The 19,033-nt window shown below is 41.1% G+C and overlaps 1 protein-coding gene across 2 annotated transcripts in view; it reads right to left on the reverse strand.

Annotated features, from left to right (window-relative positions):
• ANO2 (anoctamin 2) overlaps positions 1-19,033 on the reverse strand; it is a 1,601,761-nt gene that overhangs the window by 153,063 nt on the left and 1,429,665 nt on the right. For both annotated transcript variants that reach the window (XM_085652609.1, XM_085652610.1), the window contains one exon: positions 14,364-14,475. In XM_085652609.1, coding sequence (XP_085508735.1) covers positions 14,364-14,475 — 112 coding nt within the window. The remainder of the gene's footprint in view (positions 1-14,363; positions 14,476-19,033) is intronic.

Below are 19,033 nucleotides of genomic sequence, written 5' to 3' on the forward strand. Positions count from 1 at the left end.
GGTATGCATGGATGAATCTTATCAGATTTGGCACTTCTAGTGCCCATTAATGTGCAGAGATATTAAAGAGAGCAGTCATTGGGGATTATAAGGCATAATATTCAGAAAGAGAACATTTCTATGAGCTCAGAATGAGGTGGTGTTGGGTAGGTAAAGCAATGCTTTCAGTCAGAAATGCCACTATAGCATTCTGATGATGATGAAGAGGGTTAAGGCGTTAGTGACCTAAAGGAAATGGCAGAGTATGCTCTAGAATGAGACTGTTCTGGGAAAATATGTTATAAGTAAATGTGAATACATTTAAAAATGAAGCACTTTATTAAGAACATTATTTTGAATTTGCAGTTTGTTAGAACTGGGAGGTCTCTAGGCGCATTTTTCCAAGTAGAGACCCATGCTTCTAGTCAGGGCAAGGGGGATACACACTTTAGATAACACCTACTCACCCCCTTGGCGGCACGAGCAGACAGGCTTATCCCTAAGGGAATGTGTAAAGTATTTGTACTCAAAACACACGTAATACAATGATACAGTGGAGAGGTGTGGCTCACCGGTTAGAGGTGGCAGATCCGTAAGCAGGGAATCGGCCAAGGACCAGGGTTCAATTCCCGACGCGGCAGGGTCGTGGACCAGGGTCAAAACGGACTCGATAATTCTCGCCTCGGTACCTACTCTAACCAGAAACACACTCGGCAACTCTGGGCATTAAGCTTGCCTCATCTCTACAACGACCCCCCACAGACGCCGGGGATGCCTGGTTTCACCTTGGAGATACCCAGAAAGGGACCATCTCACAGGGATAGCCAGGACGGGTTCCCCAGCGGTCTATAGCGCCGGGACACTTCCGAGTAGCTGTGCGCTGTATAAATGAAAATAACATAACATAACATAGGACCACAAATGGACACCAGTTTAGAAAAATAAAGTATCATTATGTAAACTCAACAAGACCAAAATGAAAAAAAATCCAACACACACGTAGTAAAATAGTACTTCAAAACAGTTACTTCCAAAATAAAGCTTGTAGAAAGTAAATAGCTCCACCTGAGGATGTGCAACGTCGTGACCGCAATAAATCCAAAGAAAGGCACTGACTGTGAGGGCCACGGTGTCGGGCACGGAGTCACACGGACCCCCAAACAAACAGTACCTTTGGAAACAAAGTATATGACAATGTAGGGCATTATGGAGGTGTAGCATCGGTGCCGAGGTCAAGGCCGGCTCCCTGGCTGCCACATGGGAGGTGAGGCGTCGTGTCAGCAAGGAGGCGACGTGTCGAATCCAGGACAGGGGAAGAAGGTTGCGTTGGCGGTGAGGCATCACTTTCGCTGAAGCTGTGCAAAGTCGGTGTTTGTGGAGTCACCCTCGGCAGTTATCGGTGTCGTAATAACAGAATGCAGGCGCTGGTGTTGACGGAGTCAATGCGAGTGCTGCGTTGGAATGCCGATAACCACAGGTGCTGGCAGGCATCGAAGGGCGTTGGAGCTGCGGTACAGGCCGGGCGGTGCATTGTGTACTTCACTAGCAGTGCCCCTGGCCTTGGTGCAGGTCACGGCATCATGGCGGTGTCACTGACGGCGTCGGAGATTGCTTTTCTTGCATCTGTTAGGTTTCTTCCAGCTCCTAACAGCAACAATAGCCTCCAGAGGCCCAACACTGAAAGAGGCACCCCCTGGCAGGCCAGAATTCTCAGCAATAGTGTTTAGGGGAGCTGGTGGTGAAGTTTTTGTGTCCCTGAGATTTCAGAACAGGAGGCCCTCACACACAGGTCCCTGGAGATTCTTCTTCAAGCAGGTTTCTCAGCAAAGTTCCAGTCTTTGTCCTTTCCTTGGCAGAAGCAGCAACTGCAGGCCAACAGCACACAGCACAAAACAAAGGGGCAGTACTCCTCCTCACAGCTCTTCTCCTTGGAAAAGGTTTCTCCTGAGTCCAGAAGTGATCTAAAGTTTTGGGGTTTAAGGTCCACTACTTATAACCCATTGTGTCTTTATTCTTCTTTGTGCAAGGGTCTTTGAGCCAAGTCCAAACCAGTTCTGTCCTCACTGTTGCAGTATGACCACAATGGGTGGAGACAGCATTGTGCCAGGGAGACAAGCTCTATTCAGGTGCAAAGAAAACTCCTCCCACTACTCTAAATGTAGCCAAGGTCTAATCAACTCAGCTCTGAGTCATCCAGGAAGGGCCAGTCACACCTCACCGCCCGGTGGCTGCACATCCCCAGCCCCTGTCACTCCAAAACCAGACAGTCAATCCACAAAGACAGAGGCACACGGAATGGTTAAACAAGAAAATGCCTACTTTATAAAAGTGGCATTTTCAAACACAGCCTAAACTTTATTCCTCTATCTTGTCCAAAAGGGAAGTTATATTTGTAAGGTGTTACAAAATATCTCCCATGGTATCCCATGGGACAGATAGCCTTTCAATACTGAAAAACGAAATTAGCAGTATTACACTATCAGGACATGTCACATATACCAGTACATATCCTACCTTCCACACACACTGCACCCTGCCCATGGGGGTACCTTGGGCCTACCCGAGGGGTGTTGTACATGTAAGAAAAGGCAAGGTTAGGGCTTGGCAAGTGGTTGCACTTGCCAGGTCAACATGGCAGTTTAAAACTGCACACAGACAGTGGCAGGTCTGAGACCCATTTGCAGGGCTTCTTATGTGGCAAGCCCACTAGTAGCATTTGATTTACAGGCTCTGGCACACTCTGTAAACTTTACTAGGGGCTTACCAGTAAATCAAATAATACAATCATGGATAACTAATTATATGCAGAATTTACAAAGAGAGCATATGCACTTTAGAACTGATCAGCAGTGGTAAAAGTGCCCAGTCTCCTAAAGCCAACAAAAACATGTCAGGAAAAATAGAAGGAAGAAGCAAAAAGTTAGGGGATAACACTGCAAAAAAGGCCATTTACATCAGAATTTTTGTTGGCTGGTTTATTTTCTTCTGCAAAACTGTTAATATGGATTATTTTCCCATAATTTTGACAAATTTCATGATGATAACAAGGCGTTTGCATCACATCTGGAATTAAATGTGCTTGTAAGAAATTGTAGTAATAGTTGATGGAGGTAAGGACCAACCTCAAATAATAATCACAGTCCTTGTCAGGGTGAATCACAAAAGTCACTAAGTAAACCTGTGCTTAACACTTGGGTAGCTTGGCATAAAGCTTAATTTAGAGGCACTGTCTAAAGTAATTATGTAGTACTCAAGCACAAATAAAGTGAAACACAACATAGGAAAAATCTCAAACCAATTCAGAAATATAGTGTAAATTGTAATTAATCAAATGACAAAAACCCAATAGGTAGAACCAGAGACCTGATTTTTTAAAAGTTTTAATTACAAATAGCACCAAAAGCACAAATAGCAACTGTGGTGATCTGGGCACCAGACTGAGTCAAAGTCAAAAGTTAAGCCCATCCACAATTGGGTCAGATACAGAGACCAGGTTCATCATGGTGGAAAGCTTACAATCTGACCTAGATGTGTTTCTGGAGAAAAAGGGGTTGTTGAAGAGTCATTGATGGAGAAAGTTATAAGCTGGATCCTACTCACTGGTGGAGGTTTGCTGAAGAGAAGAGTCCTGGCATGGTTGTAAATGAAGACCTGAAAGCTATGAGCGGGCGAAGTCTGATGACTATGCCCAGGTAGGCCTCAACCTTGATGGGTTGCTGGTTAGCATCCATCCAGATGAGGTCTTCTACATTTGAATTTTTCTGGAAGTCAGAACTCCCTCAACAGGGAGAATCAGCAAGTTGAATCAGACCATCATTTCAGCAGGCAGAAGTCCCAGTTTCCCAGCAGTTCTTTGGAGGAAAAGCTTGCAAAAGGTTTCTACATCCCAGCTGCTGCAGTTTGGACAACAGAAGTACACTCTAAAACACACACACACACACACACTTTAACAAAGTGGTCCATTGCAGCACTCACAGTCCAGCCACTGCCGTCTCTTTTACGTATTACTAACACAATCATATGAGGCACTCCAGAGATTCAAAACATTAAGGCATTTATTGTGCGAATAAACAGCTGCGTCACAGCCCACCACCAATGCCTTTCGACTCCAAGTGTTGCTCACAGAATGTAAGTCCATTCATAGTTGCCATATATATACAAAGAGGTCAAATCTAGCCATCAGGCAGCATTATGGAATTTGGAGTGATATGTACCAGTGTTGAAAAACAAACTCTGAGTTCAATAAAACAAAGATTCTTAGGAGTAAGCAAAAAAACATAGTATCAAAGGAACTAATTGCATTGAGGTATGTTGCATAATCTGATAACATTTCATGTCACGCTTGTCATATATTCATTGTGAGGATGCGAAGTGCTCTGAATCACTGTCTCAATGTCAAAATTTTACTCAGTGTGTGCTTGATGTCTGGGAACATTGTGATTTTTCACTCAAGTGCACTGGTTTACTTGTAAGCTATTGTTTCATCTTACAATTCTAAGGTTGTGTACTCTGTTCAGTTACCAGATTCCAATTGGGTTGATATTATCATTGTGGCTCAGTGTCATTGTACCCGATTCTGTGGATCATATCCCTAGGGTTAGATTGCCTTATTTGATATAGTTGTCCATTCATCACAGAACGGTAGGTTCCATATTTATACTAAGTGTTTATGTGTGCCTCCACTTTGGCTCAGTCATTATAAATGACAAATTAGTTATTGTTTTTCATAATGACTCAGTTCCTTGTCACGCCATCTGTCGATGGCTATTGTACCTCTGATTCTAGTGACCAAGTGGGTCAAGTGGTAATTAACAAATAGCAACTGGTACTCACAAAAAGGGGGAACCTGCTAGGTATGCCTCCACTGTGTCTCAGAATCGCTGATTAGACTGCTTGGTACAGCGCATCATGATAACTCAGTGTTATGTCAGATATCTGTGGCCAGTGTCCCTCTGTTCCACACAACCAATGATTTCTGGTCAGTGACACAATATATATGCCCAAAATATATGTTCATCTATGTCCAAGGAACCAGTAAAATAAATATGTCTCACATATTGCAGATTCTAAAAAATAATTAAACAGAAGTATTGTGGGATTATATACAATACGGGAAAATCAACTGGGGGAACAAAGAAGGAAAAAAAAGTTCAATCAATGATTCATGCAATCTGTTTACAAATAGTCCATTTCAAATATAAAACCTTCATCATCCAAGGGTGTTTCTTATATGTGTACATATAGTTCCTCGTCTGAATTGAGACTATATGGGGTCTTCGTTCGTAGTTTAATAATGAGGCGTGACTCCAAGAGTCTTAACTTTTGGGATCTATCGCCTTCTCTTTCATCCTTCTTTATGCATGCTATTCCATAATATAAAATGCTTCTCCAGTCTTTGTCAGGGTGATTTGGCTGAAAGTGTTTGGCCAGAGCATAGTTCTCATCTTTATTTTGTACAGCCCTGATGTGCTCCAGTATGCTCTTTTTCAGTGGGCATATTGTACTTCTAATGTATCTTAGACCACATTGACACTCTATCACATACACTACATAATTTGTATTACAAGTGATTCTTTCACTTATAGCGATAATATGGGCGTTGTAATCCAGAAATCACATTTTGTTGTTGCCTATCTGGGAGGATTTGAATTTATCACAGCAAACAAAAACTTTTACTTCTTTGTAAAACCAATTGAGTAGTTTTTCAATTGAGAAATGACTCCTTACTAACTTGTCCTTCAGTTATTGTGTTTTCTGGTATGCTACACTGGGTTTACCACCCACTTTTAGACATTTTAGAAAGATTTAAAAGAAGAGGATATCCCACTCAAGTCGTATGAAAAGCAAGACAAAAAGTACAGAATTTCTCTAGAGAGGAATTTCTAAGGGATAAAATTAAAGATAAAACGCCTGACAGCAGTAATTTAAGTGAAGGGAACAGAAAAATGTATAGTAGCCTCAAGAAACATTGGGGCATCTTAAATCTAGACACAGACATTCAAGATATTCTGCCCACCGAACCAGTAAAATTATAAGGCACCCACATTCAGAACACTTCCGAGTCCAAGTGACACTGCACTCTAAACTGACATTTGAGAAGTAGAAAAAAGGAACAAAAATGGCTACCCTCATTCTCAGAAGGCTCACATTGATGTGGAAATTGTATTTGCTATAAACGTGTTACAGATTAAACTAAAACATTCTATGACGCCAAGAATTCAGTACAGCACAACATTATCTCATTTATCAATTGTAATACATTCAGCTGTATATACACAATGATTTGCAAATGTAGTAAGCAATACATTGGTTCCACGATAAGAAAAGTAAAGATAAGATTGAAGGAACGCTTAAGAGCAATCAAAAACAATGACACCAAGTATCCCGTGGCCAAAAATTTTCATGATACACATAAAGTATCAGAAATAGACGGAATATGTTTTATTGGCTTATAAAATGTTACTCTAGACTGAAGAGGTGGGGATTGAGAAAAAAAGGTGAGGTCCAGTGAAAACTTTTGGATAAATAAACTACAGACAGTCCAGCATGAACGCAATATAGATCACATTGCTGTAGTTACTATATAATGTAGAACCTTACAAATAAGGAGCATAAGAGTTGATAAGACTTTAAACTATATAAAGATAGAGTAAGAGAGGTGCTGTCGAACAAAGATCCTCAAGGCTGAATCCAACATCATACTAAACATATGTTAACTATCATTTAGGAGACTCTTTGTTACTAAATACTGTATTATTCAAAGCATTCATTAATACAAAATTAGATCAATTAAAAATATTTATATATATACCAAATTGATTAATGCATGACAGAAGATAAGCAGAGTTAGAAAATATTTGAGGACATAATGCACATGAGAATTTCATCATAATTATTATGGGCTATTCTAAGAGACACTGCAGGCTATATAATCTCTTTACCACCTATGAAAACATTGAGGCCACTAGCAGAACAGTAATTTGATAGAGGTTGAAGAATAGCTTGCAGGGTTCAAGACTGGAGACAACCCCATGTGTATTCTAATTTTATAATGCAAATATTTACTGCTGGAAATCCCATTACTTCAAGCAAGATATCACATTAAAAACACAGGCAATTTAAATGATATAAATGATATCTGAATCTGGGACTTGATTCATTAAAGAATCAGTCTAATTTTTTTTCCTTGTATGGTGCTATCCAAAACACAGTTTCCACTAATTAACAACAGCAACAATACTAAATGTTGGTTCCTATGAAATGCTGACAATAAAAGGAATGCCATGTTTTTTAGTTACTCCTAGATACAAAGCAAGCTATGTAAACTGTGCATCATTAAAAAGTTAGTGATGGCGCAAGCATAAGGGGTAATGCAATAGGGGTTGATGTCAAACGATTCAAGACTGCAGACAACCCGCAACTGTATGATAGAGAAACTTTTTTTTACAAACAAAGAAATTAATGCTGAAAATTCCTTTGCAGAATGAGTTCTGTAAACTCAACATTATTTTAGGCAAATAATGGTAACAATCATTATATTCAAAATGGTGTAGAGAAAGAGAATACTAGTCATACTGATCTACCAGGCTGCGGCTTTGGCTATTTGAAAATTTCAAAGGCAACCAGGTGTTCTCAATTTATCAATTAGAGAAGTGTTTATAGATGAGGAAGAAGCTTGTGTTATAGTGACGGGAGGACTGAAGCATATGAGAGGGGCAGGAGACGCTTTACAAGAGAAAGGTAAGATGACATGCTGTTGATACTATGCAGAAAGTGACAGGTAAATGTAACTTTGAAACAGACTAGAATGTTGAGCGTGATGTGCTCAGTTTATTCATTGCAACACACTTGTTTAATCAGAACCGGTGGACTGAGGTCTATATAAATTGCCAGGCAGCACAAGAACGCATGTAAGATATAAGCAAAGAAAATATGTTGCTACTGCAGGACCTCAAAAACAGGAGGGTCTTGGAGTTCTAATGTAACCCTTTTAAGGTAGTTTATGTCATAATTTTGTAAATTTGAACTTGAGCGCAACAACTTGTTTGAAAATAGTAAGATTCTTGATCTAAGGAGCGTTGCAATGAGCAGCATAGAATTATGGTGTAACAGTGTACCGTAATTCTCGTTATAAATTTGAAATCAGAAAGTAGAGCACTCAAACAAGATTTGCATGTGCAGAGATAACACAGATAAGCAATAAAAATAATAATGAGCATGATGCAGTCAATCAATCAATCAATCAATCATATCCCTTGTAAAGCGCACTACTTACCCGTGAGGGTCTCAAGGTGCTGGGGGCGGGGTGGTGCTGCTACTGCTCGAAGAGCCAGGTCTTGAGGAGTCTTCTGAAGGTCAGCAGGTCTTGGGTCTGCCGTAGGTGGGTGGGGAGGGCATTCCAGGTCTTGGTGGCGAGGTGGGAGAAAGATTGCTGCCGGCAGTCGTTCTTTGGATGCAGGACTCTGAGGCGAGGGCGGGGGAGCGGAGCTGGCGGGTGAGGGTGGAGAAGTTGAGTCATCTGTTGAGGTATGCTGGCCCGGTGTTGTGGAGTACTTTGTGTGCGTGGGTGAGGAGCTTGAAGGTTATCCTCTTGTTGACGGGGAGCCAGTGCAGGTCTCCTAGGTGGGGTGTGATGTGGCTGCGGCATTGGATGTCGAGGATCAGACGTGCAAAGGCGTTCTGGAGTCTCAGGAGTTTGGCCGAAGTTCCTGCGTAGAGGGCGTTACCGTAGTCCAACCTGCTGCTGACGAGGGCCTGGGTGACCGTTCTTCTCGTTTCAATGGGGATCCACTTGTAGATCCTGTGGAGCATGCGGAGGGTGTTGAAGCAGGAGGAGGAGACGGCGTTGACCTGCTTAGTCATGGAGAGGGCGGAGTCGAGGATGACCCCTAGGTTGCGTGCATGGTCAGTGGGTGTTGGAGCTGTTCCCAGTGCGGTCGGCCACCAGGAGTCGTCCCAGGCCGAAGGGGTGGAACCGAGGATGAGGACCTCTGTCTTGTCCGAATTGAGCTTCAGTCGGCTGTTGCAGTCACTCTTTGCAAACGCATAAGATGGCGCAAAGAGAACAAAAGTATGAAGTAGAAACATCACTAAAAAAGCTTATAGTAGAATTACAAAAGAGGAGAGATTCAAAATGCCCGCATATGACATAAGTGGATAATGTAAGACCTAATACAACATAATATGAGAGATGTGTAGAATAAGAAATTTCTGTCTGTTTTCAGATTCCCGCATCATGAAGTCATTAATGGAGATGCAATTTAAGAGACCAAATAATACTGATACTAATTAACAGATCTGACAGGTTAGTGGCCATAAATATTGGCTTGTACTAGGCAGGGGTGGGGGAGTATAGCCTACCAGGCCTCCTGTAATTTATAATGAATTTGTATTTCACAGACGTGTAATATAATAAAAAGTGAGAAGAAAAGGAGGAAACTGAGTAACTAACTATGAGATCGAGATAAACCATTTGTGAACAGGAACACAAACTCCAGCCCTACCATCATTACACTTGAGTTCAGAGTAAGTGATTATATACTGATTAGTATAGAGACACTAGAGTCACATTTTGAATTATAGCTGGAAATTAAGTGTATTACCACTATTGCAGACACAAACTTATGAAGGGAGCAACTAAATAGAAATTCTGAGCATTGACAGAAACAAGCAATTGAGACCTACATTCTGAAGTGAAACTATACATGTGAGAAGGAACACAGAGACAAGTTACTTTTTTGTAAATTGCAAGAGTTCCTAAACTAGCGTTTTCACAATAATGCACATCCCAATACTCACGGCCAGGGATTGTCACATTACCACACGTCCCATGTATAAATTTTCTCTTTAAAAAACAAAAAACAAATTTTGCTTTAAACTTTTTTGTATGATCTGTTGTTTTACAAATCCTGGGTATGATATAGACTGGAATTGATTGGTCTAACTTTAAAGGTCAAATTAGTTTTAGGCACAGTGCTGTTGTATATAGAGGTCAAAGTGGAATGTTCAAAACCATCACTTCAAATTTGATACAATTAGTTCAGAAGAATTGACAATAGCAATTTTCTAATATATCTAAGATTGGTTAGATAGTGTTAAGTTGGTAGATAAAAAACTGTACAGGATCTAATTTGATATGATGGTATTTATGTATATTTTACCTAGGTTTATAACAGCCCTGAAGAAGCTCAGAGTGTGTGAAACACGTGTTAGCTGTTCCTAAAATATTGCTTTTGAGAATAAAAGAAGTAACAGACAAGACTCAACTGTGGGACAATATTGTTAATTCTCAGTAATTTCTTATACTGTATTATACTTACCAACACTGGTTGGGTACCAGTGCATTGAGAGTTGAAGCGCTATGAATTATTCCTATACCCAAAAGTGTATTATATATGTTTGCTAATGTTCATTTTCCGCTATTGAGCAATATATTTGAAAAGATTGTTTAATGCTGTTATATATGTTGTTTGACTTGCAGACGGCCCAGGACAGTACCTATGCCACATGCGGTTTCTGCTTACGCTCAGTCTCTCTCTTATCCCCGCAATCCCTTGGCTCTCTGTCTAAGCCCTGCAAGGCGCAACCGATCCTAGCGGCGCTGATGTGCGCTCTTTAAAAAAGCATCACTGTGATGTGTTTGAATTCCTCTCTGACAGACCGGTCGACCTATTGTTTATCGCAGAAACGTGGTTGGACAATACATCCGACCCATATGTTACCCTGGCCCTCCCTAAGGGCTTTAAAATCACCAGGGCTGATCACCTGGGGAGCGGGAGTGGAGTGGGGATCATATATAGGGACAAATGGGACCTTATCAGGGGCGACATTCACGCATGGGGTGACGGCGAGGCCGTGGATTTCAGTATCAGGTTTTCCCCACATTTTTTGTTGGGAGGCTTGTTGATTTATCGCCCCCGGGCCCTGCTAGGTCCTTTCTGTCAGCCTGGGGCATTGAGTTGACCACCAGGGCTCTTTGATTTCGACAATACTTGATATTGGGGGTCTGAATATCCACCTTGACCAGGCCGATTCGAATGACTCCCTTGCTTTTGGTGATATTCTCCAGCTCGCCCAACTGTCGCAATGGATCACTTGCCCCACTCATCAAGGCGGTCATAATCTTGACCCTATATGTTCCAATTTTGCTATTACGGCGGAGGATCCCCTGCCAGTCACCTGGTCAGACCACTCCCTCACATACTTCTCCGGGAAGTTAGTTTCAGACTGCCCTGCGGGCTCCTGCTCCCGGAAACCAGCCTTCAAAAAAATTGATCCTTCCAAATTCGCTTCAGTTCTGGTGGCATCTAGACCTGCTCTTACTCCGGACCTCGATGGGAGTCTTGCGGGCTTTACTATTAGTATTCCAAGTCTATGACCACGCTTGCTACTCCCACTTCGTCTAGATTCTCGAGGGAATCACCTTCTTACCCCTGGTTTACCACAGACTTGCGGGTGCTTAAGCAGGAGTGTAAAAAACTTGAACGGGCCTGGCGCCTTAGTGATTACTGCCACCTGGCTAAGGCCACTCTCAGGGGCAGGCAAACAAATCTACTATGCTGCTATCATACAGGAAAAAAAGCAATACTTTACAGCCCGCATTGAGCAGGCCCGTAACAACTCCAAGGAGATCTTCAATATAGTTCAGAGTTTTACGTCTCCTGCTGCTCAAGCGTGCACTCTCCTGGCCACCGAGGGCTGGTGCAATACTCTATCTAACTTTTTCCTAGATAAAATACGCTCGATTCAGGCGACCTTCATTTCTTGCCCTGGTCCTCCTTCTGACCCTGTGCCTATTGCCATTCTGCCTGCTGCCCCAAGGCATGTTTTGCAAACCTTTTCTCCTCTGGATCTGCCTAGTTCTCTCAAAATCCTGAAGGGCTTGAAGTCGGGCTCACCCGCGGACCCCTGTCCGGCGAGACTGCTTGCAGCAGTCACGGAGATTATTAACCCTGAAGTTAATTCAATCATTAACGCCTCCCTTCAGGAGGCCCGGGTACCGGTGGAATGGAAACAGGGAAAAATCCTTCCTCCTTTAAAGGAGCCTTATCTTGACCCTCTGATCCCAGGGAACTATCGTCCTATTTCCCAACTGCCCAGCTTAGCCAAAGTCTGTGAGAAAGTGGTCTCAGAAAACTTACAGAGTTTGTGGAGGAGTCGGATGTTCTGCATTCAGCGCAGTCTGGGTTTCGTTCCTCCTATAGTACCGAGACAGCGTTGGTGGAGATTTCCATAGCCATCCGCGACTGGTTAGATGCCGGTGAGCGAGCAGCATTGGTAATGCTCAACCTGTCGGCAGCTTTTGATACGGTCCCACATTCCATGCTGCTCACCCGTCTCACCGAGATTGGTGTCTCTGACACTGCCTGAGGGAGGCTGGCTGAGGTCCTTCCTTGAAGGGCTGGCTCAACAGGTTTGGTTGCCACCGGCCGCCTCCACTTCGCAGTTGGTCACCACTGGTATCCCACAGGGGTCTTCCCCTAGCCCCCTTCTTTTTAATATCTATGTCACTCCTCTGGTCTATTTAGCCAAGGAGTTGGGGGCTAAGGTGATAGCATATGCTGACGACACCCTGCTCCTCTTACGTGGAGTAAGGACTCGGTATCCTCTGTACAGCAATGCTTGTCTTCAGTTTTTGAGTGGCTTGCGGCATCCCAACTCAAGTGTAAAGAAGACAAGTGAGAGATCCTACTCTACGGTAACTTTTCCCCTGACTTCAGAAACATCATCTGGCCTCCTGGATTCCCTTTACCAACCTCCAATGGGAAATTCGCTAAAAACATAGGAGTGTGGTTTGAGGATTACCTCTCATTTTCTGATCAGGTGAAAAAGATCTCAGGCAGATGTTTTGGTCTCCTCAAAACACTAAGGAGTTTTCTTCCTCTCCTTCCTAGGCCTGCCAAAGAGACAGTCATCCGGGCATTGATCCTGCCTCGATTGGACTACGCTAATGCGCTGTACATTGGCATCCCTGGATATTCCCTGAATAGACTTCAGGATTTACAGAATGCAGCCGCTAGGCTGCTCTTGGGAATCGCTAAGAGAAGTAGCGTGCGTGAACATCTCCGCACCCTCCACTGGCTTCCTGTGGCGGATAGGGTCAAATTTAAATCCCTGGTCATTGCTCACCGAGCCCTTTACGCTCATGGGCCCGCCTATTTACAGAAGCAGTTCTCCTTTTATGTCCCGCTGAGACATCTGCGATCTACTGCCCTCCTTCTAGCTAGGGTGCCTCGCTTCTTCGGCCACAAGCTGGGTGTCTGCTCTCTGGCTGTTGAGGCTGCCCAGGCTACGAATGCCCTCCCGTTTCCACTGCGCAATACTCAGGACCCGTTAGCCTTCAAGAAATTGTTAAATACTGATTTGTTCCCGTAGATGTTGGTGGTGTAGTTCAGAGACTCTTCTTGGTTCCACGCTGGGACATTCCTCGGAGTAGCTATTGTGCGTTATAAAAGCACTTAACATAATTTTACACAATGTAAGTGTAATTTATATATATATATATATATATATATCTATATAGATAGATAGATATACACACACATATATAAATACATGTACAATGTACATGTGATACATATGTGTATATCTATATATACATATATATATATGCACACACACAATTAAATTGTTGGTAAAAACTATTTTACATTAATTTATTCCTAACCAATTTTATATTTTAAATACATTTATTTAAATTGAATACATATTAAAAACGAGATTCTTACATTTTTTGGTCGATATACTGTTCAACAATATTTTAACATGATATTTGTGTCATGTACATTTTAAATACAGAAACTTGAAATTTTTGTAAATAATATTTTTGACATGATAATCCTATCAGTCGATAATCTTGTTCTTGAGAACAACAAGGAAAGGCTAGAATAAAAGTAAAAAATGCAGACGGCTGCACCATCAGACTCCGTTCCCAGAATGAACAGTATAATAAACATACACCAGGTTCACTGGACCAAGCAGTTAGCTTCCAGGTGTTAATGCAGACAGTGAAATACCCCCAGGATGACAACAGCACTCATGACGAAAGTGAACAGCGGTTACCTTAGAAAACGTTTGGCAATAGCCTATTTTTAATTACAAGTTCAGCCATATTATGATGCATTGGTCACATTTCCCCTACCCCCTTTACTTTTGTGAGGAATTTTGCCATTCTTGATAAGCTATTTAACACAAGCAGTGACCAGCTAGGTAGCAGAACTTAAACTCATCAGTTTTTGTGTCATTACACTATCTTGTTTATGAACTGCCAATGTACAGTTTCTTTATTCCAAAACTATTTTCTGTGATTTACCATGCCAAGTAAGAATATCATTTGCTTACATCATTTTAAATGTTTGCTACCTAATATAAATGTAACAACATACCTTCCTTTAAAAAAGGCAACATAAAAAATGGATGCATATGAATTGACAAACTTCAGAAGGAATGCCTTAAATACTAATCTTTCTTCAAATGTTTTCTCTGTTTTTGGGACCTCTGAAATGAGAAGAATAACAAATAGACATTATTCATTTAAGTTTTAACATGCTGATAAAGTAGCTGGTAGAAAGCATTCTACGATTGACTATGCACACGATGACACAAGATTTCAAAGCTCATAATATACAACAGATTTACTGACTAAAGATACAAAATGCTGAAAGTGCACTTTGCACACATTAGACCCAGCGACACATGAAACTGATAAGTGTATTAGAATCACTGAAAAAGCGCGGTTTAAAATGCAGGATGAAGAAAACACACATACAAAGTAATACTAATTCATATAAACGAGTTGCACCAATGAGAATTTCTTATTAACCCCTTCCCCGCTCATGACAGAACCGTTCCGTCATGAGCCACGGTTGCCGTGTGCTCATGACGGAACGGTTCCGTCATGACACGCCCGTTGGCGGCCGCTCCGCCTACGCGGCGCTGTTTCCCCGCCTGTGCGGGGGGACAACGCAAATGGGCGGAGTCATGACGGAACCGTTCCGTCATGAGCACAGCTCAACTGTGGCTCATGACGGAGCGGCTCCGTCATGAGCACAGGCCCACCGCGCTGCCCCCCTGCCCCCCCCAGCGCTGCAGCGGAATGTCCGCAGCAGTGAAGGGGTTAACAAGTTGTTTATTTATGTTTACTGATGGAATTGTGTGCTGGTAATAAAGTGGCCTAGTGTATTTCATGCCTTTTGTTAAAATGCACAATTTAGAAAAGTTTGTGCAAAAATGTGTAGAAACTATGTACGATCTTGAAATTTCATATAATAATACTAGAGATTCTATAGTTTATGATAAGTGAAAAACGTATTTTGCAGTGAGAATTTAGGAAATTATATACTTATATGAATATTAACAAAACTTGTGGTAGCAGAGTATTTCTAATATTAGCTATTTCCATATAATAATGTCTAGTGAAAATTCTTCTCTGAACTGGGGTGGCGAAGTGAGCTATTTCATTAAATATGCATAATACCAATTTAAACGTTTTGTTCGAAAATGCTTTTTCTTTAATGCTGACCTTTCCCTGACCTAATTCAATGGTCCATTTACAACTAGTGAAATGTTGCTTAGTTTGCTCTGTACATATTTAATTTTTGATATTCCTGACTGTTTTTTCAATTTTCTCAGTGAATTGTTCCTGTGGGAACATGATTTCAGCTGTTGCTATTGATGGATACTTTGTATTTCATTTTCATCCGATGTTAGACCTATGTGTACTTTCGAATCTTTCATTTCTCATGACTATCAGGGAAAAGCATCCCACTTTTGCAAGTGTTGTACGTGACATTATGTGAATCTGAGCATATAGCAGTCTTTCGATGGTGGTGTGATGCTACATCACAGGAACTTTGCTAGAGATTTTATAAAATAGGAAACCTCAAAGGAGGAACAACACCATACTTTTCCTTTCTCCTTGTGAGAGGATGCTATGCTGATCGATTTTTTGATAATCACTGAGAACTATCCTCTTACTTTTTGACTGCCTTGCTGATGCTATACTCAGTAGCTGATGGACTGAAACCTTCTTTGCCAAACCATTTAATTTTCCTTTATTACTTTTCTTCTATGCTAATGGACTCACCCTAATGGACTTTAAATCTGAACCATTTCTCCTTGTTCATAGGATTTGATCTGTTAGACAAACAAACTATCTTTCTGTCTTTAATAGTAGTGAGACTCTGTAACTCTGTAAACTGATTCTTATAATAACCACCCGATAAAGCCTTGCCTAAATGTTTGGCGTTTTAATGCAAGCTGTGACATTCTTAACTGAAATTCTCAAACGATTGCTTATTGCAATACATTTAGAATATTTAATACAAAACCCAAATTAAACTAATACCTGCCTGAGCCTTTTAAAGAGTCTTGTTGGCTGTTCCATTTAAACTGTGCTATTTTACTTATGCCTTAAATGCGTTGTAGGGAGAATCAGCGAGCTCTGTCATAACATCAGGTATTACTTCTTTTGTTCTCTGTTGCTGTTGCAGACCTTTTGGTCTGCAGAATTCTAATCTGACTTAACTTCTTCAGGGGGTTGGGTCTGCCTGTTGCTATTCTATCTTTCTACTGCATGGTCTTGAGAGTGGTGGACCTATATCTGACCTCAAATTTGTGAGTTAGCTGTAAATTATTGGTCCTCTCTGGACAGCTAATGTGGTGTTTTGGCCACCTGAACTTTCACCCCTCCTATCAGCGGAGAAAGATTCATCAAGGGATCATTGACTCTGTGATAAATGGAAATGCTGGAAATGTTCTAATCCTAATGGGCCCAATACAGTTGAAGTAGTAAGGAGAGTAAGCGTATAATACATTTATACAATGCTTGTGCTGCAACAAACATTTTGAATAATGTAAAGATTATGATCACAATGTGAGAGCACTGTTGATTCTGGCAAAGTCTACTTGATGCAAGAATAGGGGAAGATTGCTTCCAATGAGATAAGGAGGAAACCTTATGTTGTGATGTTAGCTTTGTTATGGGTTGTATTTTTTACTTTCTAGGTCATTGACTGTTTTAGAAACAACTTTGAAAGTTTCTTTTTAAATATTGAGCTGCAGGTAAGACGTTAGCACAATGTGTGCGGTTTGCATTCAGTGTTCTTGGGTCATTTAGTAAAACACGGCTTTGTCTTTGTTTTGTTTCAGCAAGTGTTGGTCCTGATGAGAATCCCCGCATGTGAAGGGATTCGAAACGCGTAGACCTTTCCGCTTTTGGCCAATCTTTTCTACACAACAGAATGCAGTGTATCACAACTGTGTTAATTTATGTTTGTTGATGGCCTTGATGTCCATTTACTGCATTTAATTATTTTTTATGTCATAAAAAATGTCTACTGAGTATGTTTGATGAGTGTGTTTGAGGAGTATATATGGGTGATTGTTGTATGTAAGTGTTGGTGTCGCATTAATGTTCAAAAATCAGTATATAAAAATGTGGATGTTAATGTTGTAATGTTGGTTTCTTTTTTGATATGCTAAAATTATGTTTTGATAACAGAGAAAATATTAATGTAATGTATGAAAATATTTTGGATTAAACCCAACGGAAAAAGTGGTTGTTAGTGACACTGTTTCATTCAGTTCATTGTCCAATTTCTAATAGAGTTAAGTGCAGCATTGGCACCGTTTTGTTTTTTGGATGATATTAGGCTTGGCCTTGCTGCCATTCAGCCAAAACCCGGGATTGTTCTTCAAGAAGTATTATGATGTCAGGGGGTTCTGATGTGGATTGTTGGACTGCAGTTAAGAAAGACAGTTGGAGAGAGGGTGCTGTAAGTGATGGTATGTAATTGCCCAGATGCTGTGTCAGGATTGTCATCTTGAATAAAGCTCCCATCTAAAGGATCCAGGTGTCGGAGTATCTTTACAAAGTTGCCAATAAGCTTGCCTTGACTGTGACACCCTGAAGAACCTGCGAAATTATGAAAAGGCTGGACTTTGGAACATGCAGTGAAATGAACATGTAAATTAACTGTTTCTAAGTGCAGAACAGCGTGTGTGTACTTCACATTCTATACTGATTTTAGTGCATACGCTAATCTTAAATTATTGGATGTGTAAGTACTTTATTTTTATTAATTTACCTAATTGTGGAATCAAACCGGCCATTGCTGCATTCTACGTCACTGGAAAGCACTGTATGGATTGTCGGCTACGTGCTTGTGAGTGGGCATTGCATGTAAGAGCAGCCATTTTGGATTGGGAAGACGTGAATTACGTCAGCGGCAATTTTATGCTGGCATTCAAAAGGCATTTTCTTCACGATTATAGGCAATCTAGTGCTACATTGTCTCACAGTTGTCTAGAATATATACAGTTGGTATACCTGTTCAGTCAGCAAGTTGTAGCACGTCTGGAGTGTGCATATGAGCATTTTCTCACAGTGATGCGCACACTTTACATTTAAAATTTGCATCACCAGTACACTGTAGGTACTGCAAGGAGAATATTTGAAAATTCATGGGGCCACTCACTGGAATTTTTACTAGTGTGTCACAGTCCTTCTTCGATTTTGGGGGCCAGCAATCTCATGCACAGTGACACACTCACTTGAATTTGTTCCAGTGTGTCATTGTCCTTTCCTTTCTCAATGACACACACACTAAGTTTAGCAGTGACTGTTACAGTGACATTCACACTTTAATTTATAATTGTGTGTCATTATTTTCCAAAGCCTTTGCAGTGATACACTCATTTTTGGCATTATTTAGTTCAATTTAATTGCGCACACTGTGTGTGATTTATTTAGTGTACAGCAAAAGTGTGCGCCCATGTAAGAAGTTGTGGGTGTGTTGTTACTGTTTATTCTAGGTAATTTATTGACAATTTATTCTGGCGAAGTGTTAGAATGGCTTCTGGAAATGTATGGAACTTGTCTCCTCCCCAACCATTTTTACCACCCTCAGGCGAATCAACACTGAAATGGCGTGAGTATTTTGAGAAATATAATTCAACTTTTTAGGAAGACGAAGAACTCACTGTGGAAAGAAAGAAGATACCTTTACATTGTTTGGGCACACGTAGTTTGAAGGTATACAATCGTATAAATAAG

The sequence above is a fragment of the Triturus cristatus genome, chromosome 4_1, assembly GCF_964204655.1.
Source record: "Triturus cristatus chromosome 4_1, aTriCri1.1, whole genome shotgun sequence".
Classification (NCBI taxonomy): domain Eukaryota; kingdom Metazoa; phylum Chordata; class Amphibia; order Caudata; family Salamandridae; genus Triturus; species Triturus cristatus.